Source organism: Lissotriton vulgaris, chromosome 2_1 (assembly GCF_964263255.1).
Source record: "Lissotriton vulgaris chromosome 2_1, aLisVul1.2, whole genome shotgun sequence".
Lineage (NCBI taxonomy): Eukaryota > Metazoa > Chordata > Amphibia > Caudata > Salamandridae > Lissotriton > Lissotriton vulgaris.
Window position 1 is genome coordinate 2,077,062,179 of NC_141687.1, and position 20,223 is coordinate 2,077,082,401.

Consider the following 20,223-nt stretch of genomic DNA (forward strand, 5'->3'; position numbering starts at 1 on the left):
TCTTATTTTAACACCATCTTCTTTTTCATTGGATAGGCACCAAGTGCACCTACATAGTCCGTAGGTCGCAGCACGCGCCGCTCTGTAGCTGAACCGGATAGACCCGACGATGAAACATGCCACCGAGGGGAAACCCTGGTTCGCGAGGATTTTAAAAGAAAACTGTTTTCTCCATTGGAGGGTTAGTCTCCTTAACATAGCTGGGTTTTGTGTGATGTAATACTTGTTGTGGAGGAGGAACCTAGCATATCCTCTTAACCCCTTGCCACTTTTTGATACAGACCACTTTTCATGAAAATTGTGTCATTGAGCACAATCGTATGTCATTTTATTGACACTGAATAGAAAACAATCATGCAATTTCAATCATTTATAGCCTACCATACACAAAATTAAGACTGAATTGCAGTGACTAAAGATCTTATTGTTAAAGAAAAGCTACATCTGCTTTAGAGGTGGGTTGGGTCTTCCCTTAATGGACTCTATTACCCATCCTCGTCAATTGGTGGTCAATGCACTGATCTTACGATTTTTACAATTAAGAGTGCCACAGGTGTTTCAAATTTAAATGGCAACAAAACCAAAGACAAAAATATTTTAATTCCCTGTTAGATTCTTATTGAGTGGAAGACTACTTGAGCAATATGCCTCAGCCTCATTTAAAGGAAATATCTGCATGTATTATAAAAATTATTAAGTGTCTCAACTGAAATACATGTCCGGTAGAACAGATCATTAAGACCCCATGCCACTTATTTCCCTTGTCGTTGTCACTTACTCATAATGAAACACCGCAATGTTCATAAATATTGACAAACTGACAGTAATTGCAGTACACATGCAAACGTATTAAGAACATTTCTTGGAAATCTCTGTTCTGAATCTGGGTCACAGTCCATCTGCTCCATTAAACATATGGCACTTGGCACTCACATTTAACCTGTTCTAGTCTGGCCAAAGCTGTATTCTATAGCCACTGGGCTTAAAGATTATCAGCCTTTAAATCAAAAGGTCTGCTTGGATGTGCACTTTTGGCATTTTGAAAAACAAATTAAGTAAATCTAAAAAGGCAACACAATTAAAGAGCTCAACAGCAATAATTACCCTTTGTTCACAAACATTTACTACCACTTGCACAAGTATATTTGAAATGTAGCATTTTGGCACGTGAGGTATGTGAGCAGTAAGAATGTGAATCAAAAGCTGTAGGCCATAAGGTACGGCAGTGATAGGACCTGTGACTGTCCGCTCCGAGAGAACGCTTACCAGGTTCTCATTGGTCAACCTGGTTATCTCATGCTGCAGACTCGCTTCAATGCGGGCTTCTGGTGGAAGCTGCAGATTTTGAGCCAAGAGCTGCTGCTGGCGGTTGTTCTCTTCCTTAAGACTCTGGATCTCTCCACGCAGAGATTCCGCCTCATTTTCATTGCTCTTTCTCTGGGCCTGAAGTTGAGACTCCAGCAGCCTATAAAATGGAAAAGACAGGCAATTTATACTTGAGGTTAAAAAGATCTTTCTAGGTAAAAATTAGCCACCTATTGTCCATAACAAAGCATTAGCAGTCACCACATAAGCGCCACATGTAATTTAAACCCATGTCTGCCAGTTTAGCAGTGGGCAAAATGAAAACAAGTTTTCATCTGAAGATATTAATTGCCCTAACTGGTTCATTCAGCCATTTGATCTGCAACTATGAAAAATCCACAACACAAAGACCCTTCTATGAAGCGTAAATAGTCAATAATTTAGTTAAAGACTGTAATGGCACCCAAAAACTAATTTATGGGGCAACCACTGGAAATTAGGTAACAGAATGTTCCAAAAGTTCAGGAGAAGGACACTGCCTTTAAGGCAACTCATAACACAATTTAATGAAAAAGACTATGTTCATGGCAATCTATTGAACAGGAAAAGTGACAATTGTAATGCAATATAGATCAGACACACGTTCTGGGTCAAAAAATGGAGAGTTCTATGTAACAACCGTTGCTAAAACAAAGCATGTGCATGTAAATGCAATTATTCACTTAACCCACGTGCCTTAGCATGGGCTGTTGCCATTCAGTTCAGCACAGGTATAAGGAGCTGAAGTGCAGAGCAGCCTGTTTGTACCACCCATGAGACAGACAATTAAAGTTAGTCTTCAGCAGGCACATAAAGGAAGGTTATTTTTAGTTTGTGCAAGCGCCAAGCAAGAGTAAGTATTGTATTAGTAAGAAACATTTGAACTGCAGAGCGTGCCTTTGTTCAAAATCATCTACTGATGGAAGAGTGGCAACATTTATGGCCTTAACGTGGGAAACGTTTCCAACCTCAGGGGCGTGCCCTGACCACAATGGACAATGCTGTGCTCACTCTGACTGCGCGCTCTGCCACACAATGACATCATGGGATCCCCACTCTATCTGGAGAAGAGGTGTGGACTTCTGACTTCTGACCGCAAAGCTCTTCACTCATCGCTGCTACCTTGGAAAGTGACAAGTCTCTGACCATTGCTCAGCCTATGCTCCTGTTCTCCAACGCCACCTGGAACACTGCTTATGGTCCTAGCCCTACTCCCAGGCGGCATACATGTTTCCACATTAAGGAACCGATACATTGTAGACTCAATCAAAGCAGTCATGACCACCAGAGTCCAATAAAAAACAGAGCCAACTTTGGTACACTGTGAGCTAAAATTACTTATTTTTCATTTGAAGTGTTTTTTCTTTAGTGCAGATCAAACAGTTTGTCCTCTTAGACTTACATCGCTGAGTAATTGGTGAAAATATCCCTAAGAGCAGTATGTCCCTTTAATGATACATACATGGTATGATATCAACTGGGAAAGTAGAGAGACATAGAAAACTACTGGAACGTTTCTGGACAAATTAAAAGACTGGAAAAAATGCCATTCAAAAAAGGAGCGCTCAAAGTCACTCAATATGAAAACACTAAATTCATTAATTGTATTGTATAGTGTTGATTCGCCTCATTCATATTTTGTGGTGCTTCGACGGTCTGCGGTCTTACATGCATAAAATGTCAGATGGTTCTCATTAGCACTTGGGTCAAGGGGGAAGTTCCACAAAGTAGGAACAATAACAAAGAAAATGCTTCTATTCTTTTCATTTGAAATAATGGCACCTCACACACAACTATCTACAGAGCTTACAGCAATATCAAACATACTTTATCACGGTTCAATTAGAAAACACAAAATTAAATAGGAATGTAGGAATCGGCACACTTGGCATATATTCGGGGTGGGTTCATTTATTGAACACAAGGTACAATCACTGTCACTTGAACACCTGAAACTGATGGGAAGGCAATAAACGACTCAAAGAAATATTCAGAATCTGTACAAACAGAACACATCAAGACCTAGGCTTTTTTTTCCAGAATCAGAATTCGTTATGAGACGCGAAAGCAGTGTGCCACGGAAAAAACGTCCTAATTTTGATACCAAACTGCCAACCTCAAGCAATGTGATCAGTCTCCGAATGGCTAGTAAGTAGAGTTTCTCAGCTATTCTTCACTTTGGCTTGGAAATTTAAATTCGACTTAACTGAAATGTGTTATAGTTGCCTGAAGTAAAACCTACAAGAAGCATAGGCAACTTAAGATGTGGGTTTGACTTAACATTAAACGATCAGTGCGCTTTAAACATGGCCGAAGCAATTGGACAGCAAAGCATTGGTTAGTAGGACAATGCAAACTGGAAAAATCCCACTCAGAACATCTGATAACCTGTTGGCCTGTTTTAACCCTTCATAAACCAGCCATAGCTCTCCATCCTCATTCAGCATTTCGTAGTCCTGAGGAGATGATCTTTAGAGAAAAGTTTTTAAAACAAGGTGACATGTTAAAGGGATTTGTGATGGTTAATCGACATGTTAATGTCCTGAAAAGAACAATGATTATGAAATTTAAACCACACCATAACCCTCCCAAAACTTTACTTGAATAAAAAAAATCCACGATTTACAATCTCACCTTAAATGTTCAGTCCATTTACCCCAACATCCACCCATCGTATGTGGCAATTACAAAAGCAAATCGTATTTGCTCTTTCTAAGACATTTGCAATGACTTGTGAGGGAAGACATGAAAAGAGTATGTAGCAGAGAATATCTGCTTCAATTCATCTATCTATTATCATCGATAGACAGGTAGGTAGGTAGGTAGGTAGGTAGGTAGGTAGGTAGGTAGATAGATAGATAGATAGATAGATAGATAGATAGATAGATAGATAGATAGATAGATAGATAGATAGATAGATAGATAGATAGATAGATAGATAGATATATAGATGGATAGATCGACAGACAGATACCGCTAAAGAGACATACAAGCCCCTCATGGGAGCTAGCACTGTAAACTGGGTTGGGGATCTGTCTGAGTGATCAGTAGCAAGGATTACTGATGAATGTAATATATTTCATTATGCTGATAAGCAGGGAGTGTACTATTATTCTAACTCTCGGGTCACATACAAATCATTGCAATCAGTAGTGGCACTGCCTGGAATAGTGAAGACAAGGTAGGCATATTTCTATATGGAAATAAGGTCTGCTATAGAAGTGATCCATCCAGACAGTGTAGAATAAAGGGTATGATTAAAATACCAGCTCCTGGCTGAACTGAAATGTATTATTGGGAGTCTGAGAGAATCGCAGATTTGCAGGAGGAATCCCATCTGTGCCCATCTCCCCACAAGGAAATGCCTAACTGCACATTTTCACTTTGAAAAAATATGATGCTAAAGTGCATTTGCACTTTATAGATGTCACATTTTGCTAATCCATGAAGACCAACATTTTTTTTGGGGGGGGAGGGAGGGTTGAGGGGGGAAGTGTGCGGTGGGGGGTCTCTCCTACAATTCCTTTCCGGACAATGAGATGGGCGTTTTAAAAAGCTGAACATGATGGAACCATGATATGTTCGGACAACCATATTATCAAATAATAGTGCCAGATTGTAAACAATCAGACTCAGCAGCAAAGTGATGCCTATTGTACACTATATGTTCACTGATGAGTGACTCTGGATATTAAACATATTATTATTTGTTTACATGTATGCATTTCTGATTGCCCGAGTATGCATGAACATGTAAGAAGTCGTTTTATATTTAGCATTGATAATTGAATCCATGTGCGGGGGTAGAAACCTAACACCGCTTAACTCACACCAGACAGTGAAAGAGGACTGGCTTCTTCAAATCTCAAACTCAAGCAAACCAGCCCCATGACACAGACAGCACCACGTGAAAAGGACAATAGAAACACCTTTTCTGCATTTCAACAATGAATGTCAAAGGAGAAGCAGTGATGGTCTCTGAATTTAGTCAATGGAATGTAGAATGGATCTATGAATAAGAATATCCTGAGCACCACATGACAAGTTTGGAATACACTCTCTGGGCCTCACACATGCAACCAAAAGTCAACAACAACGTATGATGCTGCAACCAAGACCATTATCTTACCCATGCATTACACTAGACTGGCTCCATACTCAACCAAGTGAGAAGCACTTCAGAGCCTTGACCAGAGATAGGAAGGCTGAGAGAAATGCAGCCATAGAATGCATAGTGGATGAATGGAGATGAACAGACGCAGCATTCAGTCCCGTGCGGCCAAGCACACACAGAAAGCACACGCTTGAATAGGTCCATATCCTCAATGGCATGACATTGCTTCCTGACAGAATGTTTCTAAAATGCACTTCACCTATAGAGATATTTGTGTAAAGTAAAACACACCTGTTGGTTTCCTTCAGCCCAACGTAGGCCTGAGCGATCTCATCTTTGTCCTTCATCTTCTGCACGTCTTTAAAGAGGACAGCAGAGTCGGTCATGGTATCCTGGAAGAAAGGAGCCAGCTGCGTTAGCCTCCAATCACGTACATTTTCGTTTCCATTTATCAAAAAAAGTAATAAAATAAAAGCAGATTGCATCGCGCCAAGTGGAATTGTGGCCATGCTTCTGAAGGCCGCTGAACAGTTAGTTAATGCTTTACCATTGCTTACAATGCATCACACCAAGTAACTATGGGTTAGAGCAGGCTTCTCAGAGGAGTAGCTTGGGAGCTATTGGTAAATATCTAACGACCTACAAGTACCTCTTCTAACTGAAACCCATCCTACTGAATTACACACTTTTATACGTTTAAATTAATGTATGTATGGCAAAATCAAAAACTCACATTATTGCAGACAACCGTGCCCGATTCACTGAGGTGGTCCCTGCTGGTAATCTTGGGTATGTTGTCCACTAATGTAATCAAGTCTGTTTTGGTCAGCATTACAACTTTAATAATATTAGTAGCTGGGGGAGATTGCCATTTAACATGAGTAGCTCTTCTTACATTTCCAAGTATTTCTTTCTTTCTTTTTTCATTTATTTTCTATTTCTATGTATCCGTAGGGCTGGCAAGTCACCCTAGCCACTTCAGAGTGCTGGCACAAACTCTACTAAAGTTGTGGGACTGGAGCACATTGGCCTAACTAATCTAGGGGACTTGCAGCCCACGGGTTTGTCGCAGGACTGACACGTCCAGTTCTTTTAAATGCACTTCTGGCTCCCAGTGGCTCCATGATGTACCAAAGAAACTACCCCAAGTTATGTTGGGCTGTATAACTGGGTTACCACTGTCAGCATCCTGGCCTGGCCCCTCCCTGGCCTATATACGACAAACTTGTACATTTGCTTGTAGAGCAAAAAAAAAGTGGGAAATAGTTAACGATACGCAATATTTTTAGAGAATACTCCAGCTCAATAAGATTTTCGGAGCGTGGGAGAAAGATACTCCCTGGAATATCTGCTTGTAAGCTCAGCCATGCAAATCCTCAAATTTGCAGACAAAGCTGACAAGCAAAGCATAGAATGTCCTAAGAGCATATAGAAGTATGACATTATATGGACAGTTGGGAATTACAAGACTATCATGGGAAGTTGTCAGGCAGAATGTCTGCCACACTGCATAATGAATGATGGGACGCCTGTCCTTAGAACTGCAAACCGGGACAATAACAAGCATACTGCAGATCCGTGGACCCTTCCAGCCTCATAGCTGCACACTGAACGAGGCAACAAAAAGGATGTATTTATCGCCAAATTACCAACAGCAATTCTGATGCAGAGTTTGCCAACACGCACACATCAGCTTCCTGAATCCACCTTTCCACGTGCTCACTCAGGAGCCATTTTGAACTACGATTTGTTTAAACAAAGTTCTTGCAAATTAAATGTTACTTATTCACATGAGAAATTATGCATTTTCACTGAACGCAGAGGCACGAGAAATTAATTTGATATTCTTTGAAACGTCATCTCTGTCTCCAACCACAAACATAAAAAAGGGCAAAGGATATTAAATACTTAAACTATACCACAACATTTAACCTTATACGTTAGAGAAAAATACGTTGACAGTATTGATAAAAAAAGACAACTCAAAAATAACCGAAACAAAGTGAAAAACTAACTTTTACCTTGTCATCCTGGAAATGATTTATTGGAGAAAAGGAAGGAAAGATAAAAAAGTACAGTTTAAATTTAGTTGGTGCTTCCTAAAAATATACAACCTTAAATCACTACATAACAGTAACGATTATACTCCTAGAAAGCAAAGATCTTAAATTCATTAGACATATGATGATTCGATGTTTGCTGCCTGAAATGGAGGATACTCTTGGCAGTTTTACCAGTAACAGAAAAATAACAGATCTAATTAATATTATTCAGACATTGTTCTAAGGCCTATAGAGTACTAAAATACGATACGCACCCCCCTATTGTTTTTTCCGTCTCCCGTTTGTTAAACGGGATGTGGCATAAACGCAGAATTTTTCTATTGAAATAATTGGATGATTTTATTTCTAGGAAATATATTGCACATTGTCGATAACTATACTGAATGTTTAATTTGATTTTTTGCTGGGATATTTAGGGAATGGTTTTAATCTTGTGAACTAGGTGTATATATATGATTGTGATTGTTCTTGTTCTGTTCTATGTTATTTATTCATTTTATTGCTGTGTATGTATGTATTTTATTCTGTACTTTTATGGTCCGGAGTGACCGAAATAAAGTTATCAAATGGAATATTATATAGAGTTTTACGGGCAGGGGATTATGCCACAAATTGAACGTTCTATTTACAGATGGGTGTGGACCACCATGTTTCTGAAGGCAGGGCCCCCTCTGCCAGAAACCCTACTCTGGGTCCATCAGGTCTTTCACCCTATTCCGAGCAGAAAGTCTGATGTGTTCTTTTGCGTATAGTACCACCAGGGACAGCCTGGGGACCTTGGACACACCCAGGCCCAAAATCCGGCCGTTTTGTGGTGGAAAGTGTCTTAATTTTGTGCCATTGTAATTTATGTCTGACTCACAAAAGCATTTAAAGTAGAAGGAAACAAAATAGTACATCTATAGCTCATACAAATTTACTGACCATCGCCACACATGCTTTACACAACGGACGCCTACTCATATGTAATGTTAGAAAAGCAGATGGCAGTGTCCTTTCTTCGTGAATACTTTTAACGTACAGCTATTTCCTTTGGCATCCAGAACTTAAAAGTGCGTAAATAGGAATATTTTGTGAATTAGGTAAATGAATATAAAGTAGGTTCAAGAATACCTTTAATTAACACATAGTTTACACCTGATAAAATGTGTTTCGGCAACTAGAACTCAAGCAACGCATGCCCTTAGATGCAATCACCTAAGGAAATGGAGAGAGTAACCTGGAGTCTGTAGTGAAATTATTCCTATTAATCATGGGGCAGTTCCCAAGTCGGGAAATGCAGTATAAAAATATGAGCATTCATATCAGGTGTGGTTTGTTCAGCCTAAGACTGAGAAACGATAATATATTTCATTTAGGTGAATTCTAAATCACATTTTCACATGGGGCTTTGTGTCTTGACATATTACATAACTCCGAGATACAGAGAGATACCCATTTCTCATGCCCCGTTACAAAATACGGAAAACAAAACTGAAAACACCTCAGCAATGTAAAAGAAAACAAATGGGCCAGACGACGCAATGAAATAACTTGATTCTTTGTTTTAAACATATTAATTTGTCTTTGTCTGAATTTAATCCTGTAACATGATCTCTCTTTTAACATGAAATTGTATTATCAAATGTTGCTTTTATGGTTTTCCAATGTGTAAAGCCGAATAAAGAAATTAATATTATTATTATTATTATTATAAATGGGCCAAGCTATGAAATAAATCTTTAGCCCGCTTCCAGTGGCCATGATGATTATCAGAGTAGCAGTGCGACCACAGCAGCACATGTCTCCCTACCTTGGGTTGAATGGCTTCCTTCTGGCTAACCAGCTGTGACCTTAGGATAAGGACTTCTTCCTTTCGCACATCCAGCTCCTCACTGATTGCCATAAGCTGTTCTGAGAGGACCCTGTAGGCGGGCGCCCCCGGGGCGGTCACTTCAGGGGAGCCCTTTTCTGTCAGGGCCTTGCGCATCTCGTTCAAATCATTTTTCAGCTTCTTGTTCTCAGACTCCAGTTCTTGGCGCTAAAAGGTGGAACAATCACAGGGATATACTTAGCTATTTTTATACAGTGATTTGTACTTTTAAGTTACTTGCTTAGAACCGTTTCACAATACAAGCAATTAGGGTAAGAAGGGATTAAGTAATTTCCACAGGATAAGATATTTTGCCAAAGTGGGGAAGCTAGAATTGTAGTGTAGCTTTCAAAGTCAACAGCCTACCCGCTCGAGAATACTACCAATTACCTACATCATTAAAAATGGGGGGTTACCTTGAGTGACTCATACTCCAGTTCTGCCCCTCTGGGTTTTGCATCCTCCTGGAAGAGAAATCAGACTGTATTATAAAGTCAACAATAACATGGGAAGGTCTTTTCCCCCTTTAAGGACTTACTCCAAGTCTGGAACAGCAGTATTCCTGAGGTAATACCGCCATGCCAGATTAAGAGTGAACTGGGTGTTCCTGTACCTGAAAATGACGAGTGCAGGAATCAGGCCTGGTTTTATCAGGTGTGACCCACACAGGAAATCACAGGCAAGGAGGCAGAGGCAGAATCTCAATCTGGATCCCACCAACCAACTGCCAGGGCACAGGGAGCATGCAATCCTGAACCCAGGCCATACCAAACCCTTCCCTCACACATTGTCCAGATTGTGTGATATGTTGTGACTCAACATCTGACATTAATCACCCAGTATTTCGGAGACCAGATATGTACGTTCACAATGGCTAGATTATGAAGGCCCTTCTTTTTTTGCAACTAACCACTGCACAGGTAGGAATTACCTTGGCTTCTGTCTTTTTGTGACTTGTAGTACATCAATTCCTTTTAGTTGATCAAATATCTTTGTCTGAGAGTCTAATAGTCAATAGTTTTGAAATTATTGGTGAAGGTTCTAGTGCAGTAAGGATGTCATGCCATGGACAAATTAGCTGTCAGGGCCCTTTTTGAGGCCACTTTGTGCGAAAGTCGGCGGCAATACACTTTATCAGTATATTCTCTCCACTCTAAGATCTTAACAAAGTGTTGTTTTTTCGTTATAGAAACCCTATCATGGCCAGTGACACACTGCCCTAAACATTTCTCCGAGTGCTGTGAGGATACTTTCTCACGGATTTTGCTCTCAAGCAGGAAGATTCTAGAGTCTGGGAGTGCATTTTCCAGTATCATCACACACAAGTGTGTGCTTGCAGTACGAGATGGGGGGATGTCACCACACCGTGCAACCTGGCAGTAAAATTAAACAAATGTATAGATTCAGACCTGTCCTAGGACATCTGTACGCTTGTGGGACCTTGAAGGGACAAGGCTATTTCCGTTGTTGAGGGTACAAAGCAGATTGTTGGGGGGCTTGCTGCTGTCAAAGTGAGTATGGTCACTCTGCTGTTGCGCAGTGGACCTGCTCAGTATCATCTGCTCGCCCCTTCAAGTGTTTTCAGGAACCGTTATTTAGTACATTTAACTTTTTCACGTTTGTGACATCCTGTGTATCTGTCTGAAAGACTGACAGGTTATCTCCATATACTAGGAAAGCAATTCCTGCATTAACATGTCAGCCAAGGATCCCGAACACCATGAAACAGGTTTTCATCCATAGAATTCCAGCAAGAGCGCTTAATCCGTGGTGATTCTATCATCTGCCTCTAGAGGGGTGGGTTGTGCCATCACACTAGCCACTCGATTGCATTTAGAACTGTCTGATGTGCCCAGTGGCCTTGCCTACTGGAGATACAAGGACTAAGGACTTATCTGTAAGGATTCCTTGGAGAAACTTCTCAAGTCCTAAGGGCATTATATATCGCCGGCCTTCAAATAGTACCTCCTGTGGGGTACTGGTGTTTTCCTGGTAGGATCTAGCAGGTGAGATAACATTGCTGTGCTTGGAATTCATTAAAACTGTTATCAGATGGAAGGACATTAGATGTTTCTGCATGCACTGTCCCCTGGAAAAAGCCACATTTTTGTCATTAGTTGTACTAAGACTAACCCAGAAAAGCACATTTCCAACTTTCTCAACACACTCCAAGAGTTTTCTAGTCCCAGGTGTCATGGCCTAAGGAAAATAATTAAGACTTCTCTAGTCATGATCAGACCAACTGCGTGTCCTTTTTGTCTCACTTTAGCCAGATCGGTGAAGGTCATCATGGCAAGCACAGGACCTTCAGTGGCTCATTCGGGGGCTTAGTGCGCCAGATCAGAAGTGACTTCTCTAGCCTTTGAAGCTGCGGCTACGCTGGAGGATTTTATGAAAGTTGCAGCCTGGTATAATAAGATATTTTTCAGATATATCTATTCTGAATCTGTTGTACAGTGAGGAGCCTCCAGCCATCCCATAGAAAATCAATGTTCATACTACTGTATCAGTAAATCAGCATTCTGTTAATGATACATAGAAAGATAAGATCCAGTTTTGCTTTCGAGACAGTTCTTTAGTATCTTCATTTTGAAATTTTTCACTGTTAGAGTGCTGGAGCTAGTGTTATGTATCATGGTTTTTTCATGTAGATCACTTCTGGATTTTGTTGTTTTTAAATTAATTTTCAACAAGCTCACTTTGATTCCTGTCTCTCTTATGGGTGGTCACTGGAATATTTACTTATACAGTCTAAAACTAACAACTAACTTGGAATTAAACATTTACATGTACCAGTTCTGTGCAGTGATTTGGTTATGTTAGCTCTAAGAGCTTGTTGTCTTACATATTCAAACATGTCTCTATGTGACAAGTTATATAAATGTCTGCATTGTCCTAAATACAATTCAATAACAACAGGTCAGATTATATAAGAAAATGATGTTTGAAGGACCACTTACTTGAAAGTCATCTCGATGCACCAATGCATTTTGAATGTCATAAAATACACAATGAGTAACTAAGTCAATTAATAAAACCTGGAAATTCATGTAAAAAGAATGTAATTCATGTAAAAAGAATTACAATGAACATAAAATGCTCAGTATTTGAACTTTGCCAGGCTGATTTTAAAAGATAACACCCCAAATATTTTATTACTTAAAAACTCAAACCCAGTAGCCCTGTCTATTGAAGTAAGAGTGTCTAACCTTGGCTTTGGCTCGTAGGGCTTGATCCTCCTTCCTATCCAATTCATCTTGCAGAGCTTGCTTTTCCTGTTCTAACTCCATAACCCGTTTCTGCAGCTTCAGGAACAAAGACATGTCTAGCGGAGCCTTCTTCTCAGTGGGCTCCTGCCAAGTAGGATGCCATGAAAAAAAACATAGAAGCAAAATATATCAGCACTGGTAAAATGGCTGAATAAGTTCACGCTGTTTATTAAGTACTCACCTTTCCTCAGGAAACAACAGTTACAACGCATGCTTTTACCCGCATGCCATTACAACCAAAATGGCTTGCTGTAGGGGGTAAAAGGTGTTGATTTAACTCCAACACCTTCCCTACTGTTGCACAGACTGGAGTTGGAATAGTAAATTATACTATTTCAAACTCCAGTGCACCCCCGAAGGAGGGGTAAATAATTGCGTTGTAACGGCATGCGGGGTAAAAGAATGCGTTGTAACGCCATACAACCCCTTTCAGCATACCCGGTGCTCAAAATGCTGTCACAATGAAGATTAAAAAACAAATGGCACACATTGCAATGTTTTGTGACTGTCTTTGTCTCAAGAATGCGACTACGAGAACACTGAGGGACACATGCCTGCAGGAGCTCACCGGTCCGGCCTTGTGCTGAGGTATGTACTGCCGAGAGGTAAAGTGACCTACTACACCACACAGGGACAAACTCGATTTTTTTAATGAAATATCTGGTGCCTCTCCACTGCTGGTTTCCAAGGCAGCAACCAAGAATTGCTTTGCCACACACAGGCCCCATCACAGGGTAGGTGCAGCATACATTGTTCTCTCCAATCAACAGAGTGAAAACAGACATTTGTTTCCATAAGGGACTACTAAAAATAGATATTTGTAAAGCTAAATGTAATAATGAGAGCAGCCCTTAAGGAAACTCAGTTAGGATAGACACTAAACTAACAACCCATCATATATCTACGGAATGTTTATGGTTTGCAAACACTTAACATGGGAAGGGCTTGAACAAGAATGAGATATGTCAATCTTTATGTCTTCAGTTTTCAAGTCCTTGATCTCTCCCGCCCCCTGTTTGGATATATTGCTTCAAGTAAAAGATCATTAACAAACCAGGTTATAACCCAACACATTTGGCTGGTTGCTGGGTAACAATGTAACAATGTATCTAAGCTTGGGTATTATTTTTATTTTGAGTGGCAGCAGTTCAGTATTCATCTGAAATTTGCCCGCATTGTGATTTCACCTTTAAGTATTTGAGTGGAATGAAACTTTCACAAGCATTTTGCTGCACAGTGGTTCCCTAATAAAAAAAGGTGCAACATCTTTACAATTGGGAGTAAAGGCTATACTTTGTGTAGTAGAAATTGTCTCTTGTGTCGGTCTGAAGATAGACAGCTTCAAAAGCTACACAGCAAGTGGCCGCATTGATTTTGTTAGAAGGTCCCATTTGACAATTAGTACTTGTCGTCAGAAGGTGGGTCAGGCAATAAGCGCAGGAACTCTACTTGTAGATTTAGGCTAGCCCTTGGTACTTAACAAAAAATAGAGAGCTGTATGTGCATAGCTTAGTTACAAAATGGCACCCACGAACCACATGTGTGTTGCAACAGGGGCCAGTTAATAACTGCAGGTACCCAGCCAAGCATCTATCGCCCATGGAAGCATATTGACATATACAGGTCTTGTGAGGACCCAATGATGTCAATGACAAGAATTAGGACATCTCGGTCCCCTACCTGCGCTGTGGTATTGTGACATAGCACAATGCCACTGCCTATGGATGGTATGACATCCTGTATGTACGGCCACTGGAGGATCCAAGTCATCTGGCAGTAGCTCCTGGAAGCATTCATGCAGGATTTCAGAAAGGCTATGTACTGCTAGGATACATTCTTCAATATACAGAATGAGTGGAGCATGCATAAATCAAGTAATATTTGGTTTGCATAGCATCTTGATTTCCAAGGTAAAAACATTCTAATAAAATGTACAGAATTGGTTCGACTGGTTATAAGGTGGGACAGAAGAAATCACATTCTACTATAGTGTTGATGAGAATGAGCATTGTTGAGTGCATTACGTTGGTGCTTCTCACCAATGTAATGCACTCAACAATGCTCTATTTTGCACTGAAAGACAGGCTAGATCAAAAGGGACAGGCCCGTGCTTCCAGGACTAATGTCTAACCACTACTAAGGGGCAAAGGGAGGCGGGTGATTTCTCTTACTCCAATCTTACTGGATCCATCAGGTCCTCACTCAGAGGTGGTCTCTATGGGCTATTTGTGAGCCAACAGACCGTGAAGACTGAAGAAGTAAGTCATTCAGTATATAAGAGTATAACTAAGGTCTCAGCATCCTTCTTAAGTATAGTAGTAAAGTGTGGCTTGGCCCTCCGAAACCTGAATTATAGAGAGGTTTGAGAACCGATAGCAATTTATAAGGTTGGTAGCTAGCTAGCATTACAGATGCTAGCTGAGTTATCGGCTGCCTTGTCTCACTGTCAACATCTTGGGGATTAACTGGTGAAATGAGTGCTCCTGAATCAGAATCTTTGGTCCTGAGACACCAGAAAGTCTTCGCTCTAATAATAAGATGCATCTGGGAGATCTCCTGAATATGTAAATAAGTGTCTATTTTGATTGAGGCAGATTTCAAAATACTTTTACTTTTATTACTTGTAGGTCAGCTGCAGCAGTCGCTAAATGTCAACTTCAATGTAAAAGTTTTCAGAATCTATGAGACGTTCGAAGGTAGGATGACCACTAGTCAAGTTTCTGTTTTTGGAATCTAAAGACTTTCAGGTTATGAGAAGCGAACATAAAATCAACTGAATATAAAAAGGCCTTAGCGGCTTAAGGAGGTGTGCCAAAGGGTGGAGCACCAGGAATCAAGTAAATGTTGTATTATTTGTATAGCCTCTTGAATGGCTGAGAAGCACCAGCAGTAAGAAAGCTTACTTGTCAGATCGGAGATGAGACACACTTAAGATTTCTTGTGATTTGGGTGGCTGTCTTGTGCTAATTAACAAGCGCACTGGTATTGTTACCAGTTCCAAAATCAAGAACATCCAGCTTGGCACATTTGGAAATGAACAGATAAATGCCTTATCTGAGAGATCTAAACTATTGTAATTGGCAGAGCCAACTACAATTCTGAGAAGTCACACTGTGCTAAAGTGTTTAAAGAAAAGTAGGACAGGTGTGTTACCATGTTTGCCCAAAAACATGTTAGTAAAAAAAATACCACAGCAAAACCAGCATAGATGCATTAAACCACAACACAGAGGCACTCAGTGAAAAAGAGATGAATGTTTAATCTCCCATAAGCATCCTATCACCACCAAGTGAGCTAATCGTGGACTTCTATGCCTAGAGTTTTAGGAACATATAATTAACTGTAATCACATTTTTCTGGAACAATTTCAATATATAACTACAATGGGAAATTGTTTTTCATTTTAATTAAGTCCATAATGGCTCTGAAGCTAAGTGATGTTTGAGAATGTTCATTTGGAATCACTAAAATATCTAAACTGAAAGTAATCAGGTTGTTACACCGGTTTGAATGCAATATTTCACAATGTTGATAATCTAGCTCAAACAAGTCTGCCCTAAATTCAGTGATGTCCACTTTGTATCAAGAAGGCCATTATATTGTGTATTTGTAACACATATTTTTAGAACATGGTGAATAGCAACATCTTTCATAGACATGTACCTCTCCTCTCAACGGTGTGTCATCGGCCTCTGTGACCTCCGAGCTGAAGGTGTATTCAGATTCGTTGCTGCTATGTGTGGAGTCTGTTCTTCTTCTGTGTCCGGGCTTGGGGATGTTCTGTAGTAAAGAAGCTGATTAGAATAACACTATCCCACATCATCATGTTTGAACAGCAAAACCATACTTTGGGGCTGGTGTGATTTGATCGGCCACAGTTTAACCATCTAGGTATCCTATACAATGGTGGCACCGCAGGATTATACAATGTCGTGTTCATCATATATTAGGACATTACTATTATGTTATTATTTCTACCCTATTTGTTCCTGCTCTCAGTTACCTTCCTTTTCAGTTGGTACAGTCCCTATTCCCCTTATGAGGTCACCCACTATAGGCAATTAGAATGTTGATGTGAGGCGCTGTTGGAAACCTTCTTGAGGAAAGAGCTTAGGAGGTGATACCTTTATATTCAATAAACCGATAATTTATTTTCCTTTACAGTCGTATCTTCAGACAGCATAATGTCACGCTGTGTGTTTTTTAACTTGAGGGTTAATCAGCTCTTACTAGCTGGGTCAGAATTTGATATGTTGAAAAGCAGCACTTGAAGGGCCAAATTCATTATCTATACTACTATTATAAAGAGAGAACAGAAACCTTTTGGCAAGGTAAACTCGGGAACCACAGCACCAATCCACACACCCAATACATTGTTGTAATCCTCAGGGTGTGTAGATGGACATAGGCTGCATAAAACAAAAAAAAAACGTAAATTAAAAAATTTTACTTTAAAAACTAAGTAGTCCCCTAAAAGTAGCGCCGGCCGCGACGTAGCCCTGGCCGCGACCAAGCAATGTCCGCAACGTGCGTGATGACGACAGGCGGGGAGGAGCGGTGACGAGCAGCTAGGAGTGGCAGTGAAGTCCGGAGCCCGGGGAAGAGCGGCGGCTCAGGTAAGGCGAAGGCGAGGCGGGAGGCGATCTGGGCAATGTCGGGGCGGGGTAAGGCAAAGGCAAAGGCGAGACGGGAGGCGGTCTGGGCAATGTCAGGGCGGGCGGGGGCCGGGGCGGGAGTGCACCCAAGCCTGAAATGTTGCCCGTAGCCCCCTTCTGCCCCGGGCAACGCTGCCGCAGTCAGGAAATGCTGCCCTCAGCCCCCTTCTGCCCCAGGCAACGCTGGGTCGGGCTGCTAGTGGTTTATAGAGTGCAATCAATCAACCCCTCTCGGTTTGCGGGATGCAAATTCTGTGTCAATAAGCTTGAGAACAGGGAGGGTGGCATCTGGGGATCCTATAGTCTCAGGGATTCATATTTAAACAGTATATTCTACTTTTTTCATGCACAAAGGAATAAGGGAAATCTAATAAGATTGTGGACACATGAGTAAATGACAGTAAGGATCCAAAAGCAAGATGCTGTTGGCATCCAAGCCAAGGGTCGGAAGGATGAAAAGACTAACAAGCTGGATGGGTATTTGTGCACTATGTTTACAAATGATATGGCACGGGATAGCCAAATTTAATGATGAGCCACGAAACTCAACATGGTTTCAGTAGAACCTTGGAAGAAGACCCAATTTGTATCTCAAGTCTTAGCATTAATGCACTGTTTTTTAATTGAACATGTTTTAATTTAATTATATTTTTTTGATAGAGGGCTGCCGATAAAGGATGCTCCAATCTACTATCAACTGATGTTTAGTAAGATAAAACTTTCTTATGCTATTGCCATAGGTTTCTAAATTCTATATTGAATTATAAGTCATTCCATTCCCTGCTGATGGAAATCTCATATTCAGATGCTCACTGACTTCAGAGATCACCCTAGTCAACAGCCTAATTTCTTTAAAAATATTCATAAACCTGTCCTCGCAACCTCCTACTTCAAACAACTTAAATTGCTTGCATACATCCAATAAATGTATGGATGTGTTTACTTGCACAAATGCTAACACTAACTAGAAAGCCTAATGCACACTTCTGTGTCCAATACTAAGATAATTGTTAATAAAATACTCAATACTATTTCTTAGAAGGCTCTTTCTACCACGTCTGAGTGCCTTGTGGGTCCATGCGGGTTCTGACTTCCATTGTAGACTTAAATAGGTATTTATTCTGCATGTACATCAAGAACTTGATGAATAAGCTAGTTACTTTTGGTAAAGCCTTATCTGGTAGAGACAAGATCTAGCAGAGGTTACTGCTGCCCGAGTGATAATTCCAGAAATGGGTGAAGATAAAAATCGAAAACATAAAATTATTTTATATGTAGTCACCAAATATTTCATTTAAGTTGTTACAATTGTGCTTTTTACATATGCATCTATTTCAAAGTATTTTCAACAAAAATGCTTTACGACTATCATGGTGGCATGGAAAAACAGACAGAAATAATTGATAGTGATAACAGTATGAAGTAAGACAAGGATTTAAGAGCATCGACTATCAAATGTGACTGTACAAGATGCAGGAAATATTCCAGAATATACATTTACATTATAATACAGCTTGTGGAGACCTACGACCTGGATTCAAGAAATAAAGTGCAACGGCCATACTCTGGGATAGTCAACTGTGCATATTCAAGAGGTGCTCTAAAATAGGAAGACTGAAACATGGAATAAGAGGGTTGGCTTAGTGCTCATAGAAGAGGGGTCGCAGTACTTTTGAAGACCAGAGTGAGGTAAGGAGGTTAAATGGTATCCTACTGGGTAAAAGAGGGGAAAGTGGATGTGTCACTTTGGAAGGCTGAAGAGCGTGCAAGTGCTGTAAGTGAAGTGATCTAAACAGTAGAAGGGTACAGTGGAAGGCTTGCAAAGATATGTTGCAATAGTCCCACTCACTTATTAACATGATATAAATCACAGCACTGGCAATAAGGAAGAAGAGCAGAGGGTGGACTTTCCAGACATTCAGTAGCTGGAACGCCAGCAATGCAGGTGATACAAGATAGTGTGTGTGTTGGAGTCAACTGCACCCCAAGGGTCAAGTGCATGGAGAGAAACACACGGCCTGATTTAGAGCTTGGCCGACAGGTATTTAATTTACTCAGTCAGGGTGCCAGAGTGAAGTACTCCACCGTCCTAAGGGAGCACCCACCAGCCAAATTTTAAGATGTCTACCGACAGACAGTGAAAACTAGACACTCTAAATAAGGTGGGTAGACAAATGGCCAAACCTTCAACAGCACTTACTCTGTTGGCCCATCGGAAATTAATGTCAGTGATGGAGATAGGGAAGTCTCTGCTGTTGACATACTGGAGGTCCACCAAATGAGGCCAGCAGAACTTCAGTTTGGCGAAAAGGGCCCTCCATCACCCTCTCCCCCAAACTATAAATCAGGTAGTTACTGTGTTCAGGAGGATCAACCAGAGGGGATAAATAGCAGAAGTTGACGAGCAGTAAATAATGTCAGTTTTGAGTGAGTTGCATGTTAGAGAAGAAAGGGACATCCAACTGCTGATGCATAAAAGAAAGCCAAAGAAGTTGTTTTGGAGATGGGGGACACAAAGGTAAAGGTAGATCCATCGTCAGTTACCATGTCATAGGAAAAGCTGAGGTAAGACACTACTGTGATATTTCACCAAGGGAATTGGTGAAAAGAGATCAAGTTCAAGCCTTGGGAGGTGCCAACTAGGAGTCAGAGAAGGTAGTGCAAGGGGAGGATGAAGACAGGTGGAGCGATAAATTATGCCATGGTGTACAGAATTGATAAAGTTTGTCACTTGCATGAGGAAAGTCTTACTAGAGTGCCTGTTTGGTAACTCTCTTTAAAACACTTTTAAAATTAATGATCAGTTTGTCTTTGAGGTATTTTTTTAATGTGCTGGAATTAAAATCTGAAATGTGTCTATACGTGTGGCTAATGGTTGTCACATTGAAATTCTGAATACACATCCTTAGTTCAGAAGACATAAGGC

The 20,223-nt window shown here is 40.6% G+C and overlaps 1 protein-coding gene across 5 annotated transcripts in view; it reads right to left on the minus strand.

Annotated features, from left to right (window-relative positions):
* MYO5A (myosin VA) overlaps positions 1-20,223 on the minus strand; it is a 712,580-nt gene that overhangs the window by 128,817 nt on the left and 563,540 nt on the right. For 2 of the 5 annotated variants that reach the window (XM_086958309.1, XM_086958307.1), the window contains exons 25-31: positions 16,306-16,422; positions 12,583-12,726; positions 9,790-9,837; positions 9,314-9,541; positions 5,750-5,850; positions 3,733-3,813; positions 1,267-1,465 (exon numbers count right to left, since the gene is read on the minus strand). In XM_086958309.1, coding sequence (XP_086814435.1) covers positions 1,267-1,465; positions 3,733-3,813; positions 5,750-5,850; positions 9,314-9,541; positions 9,790-9,837; positions 12,583-12,726; positions 16,306-16,422 — 918 coding nt within the window. Of the gene's footprint in view, positions 1-1,266; positions 1,466-3,732; positions 3,814-5,749; positions 5,851-9,301; positions 9,542-9,789; positions 9,838-12,582; positions 12,727-16,305; positions 16,423-20,223 lie in introns of all 5 variants that reach the window. The other 3 variants (XM_086958311.1, XM_086958310.1, XM_086958308.1) reach the window with 2 other exon arrangements.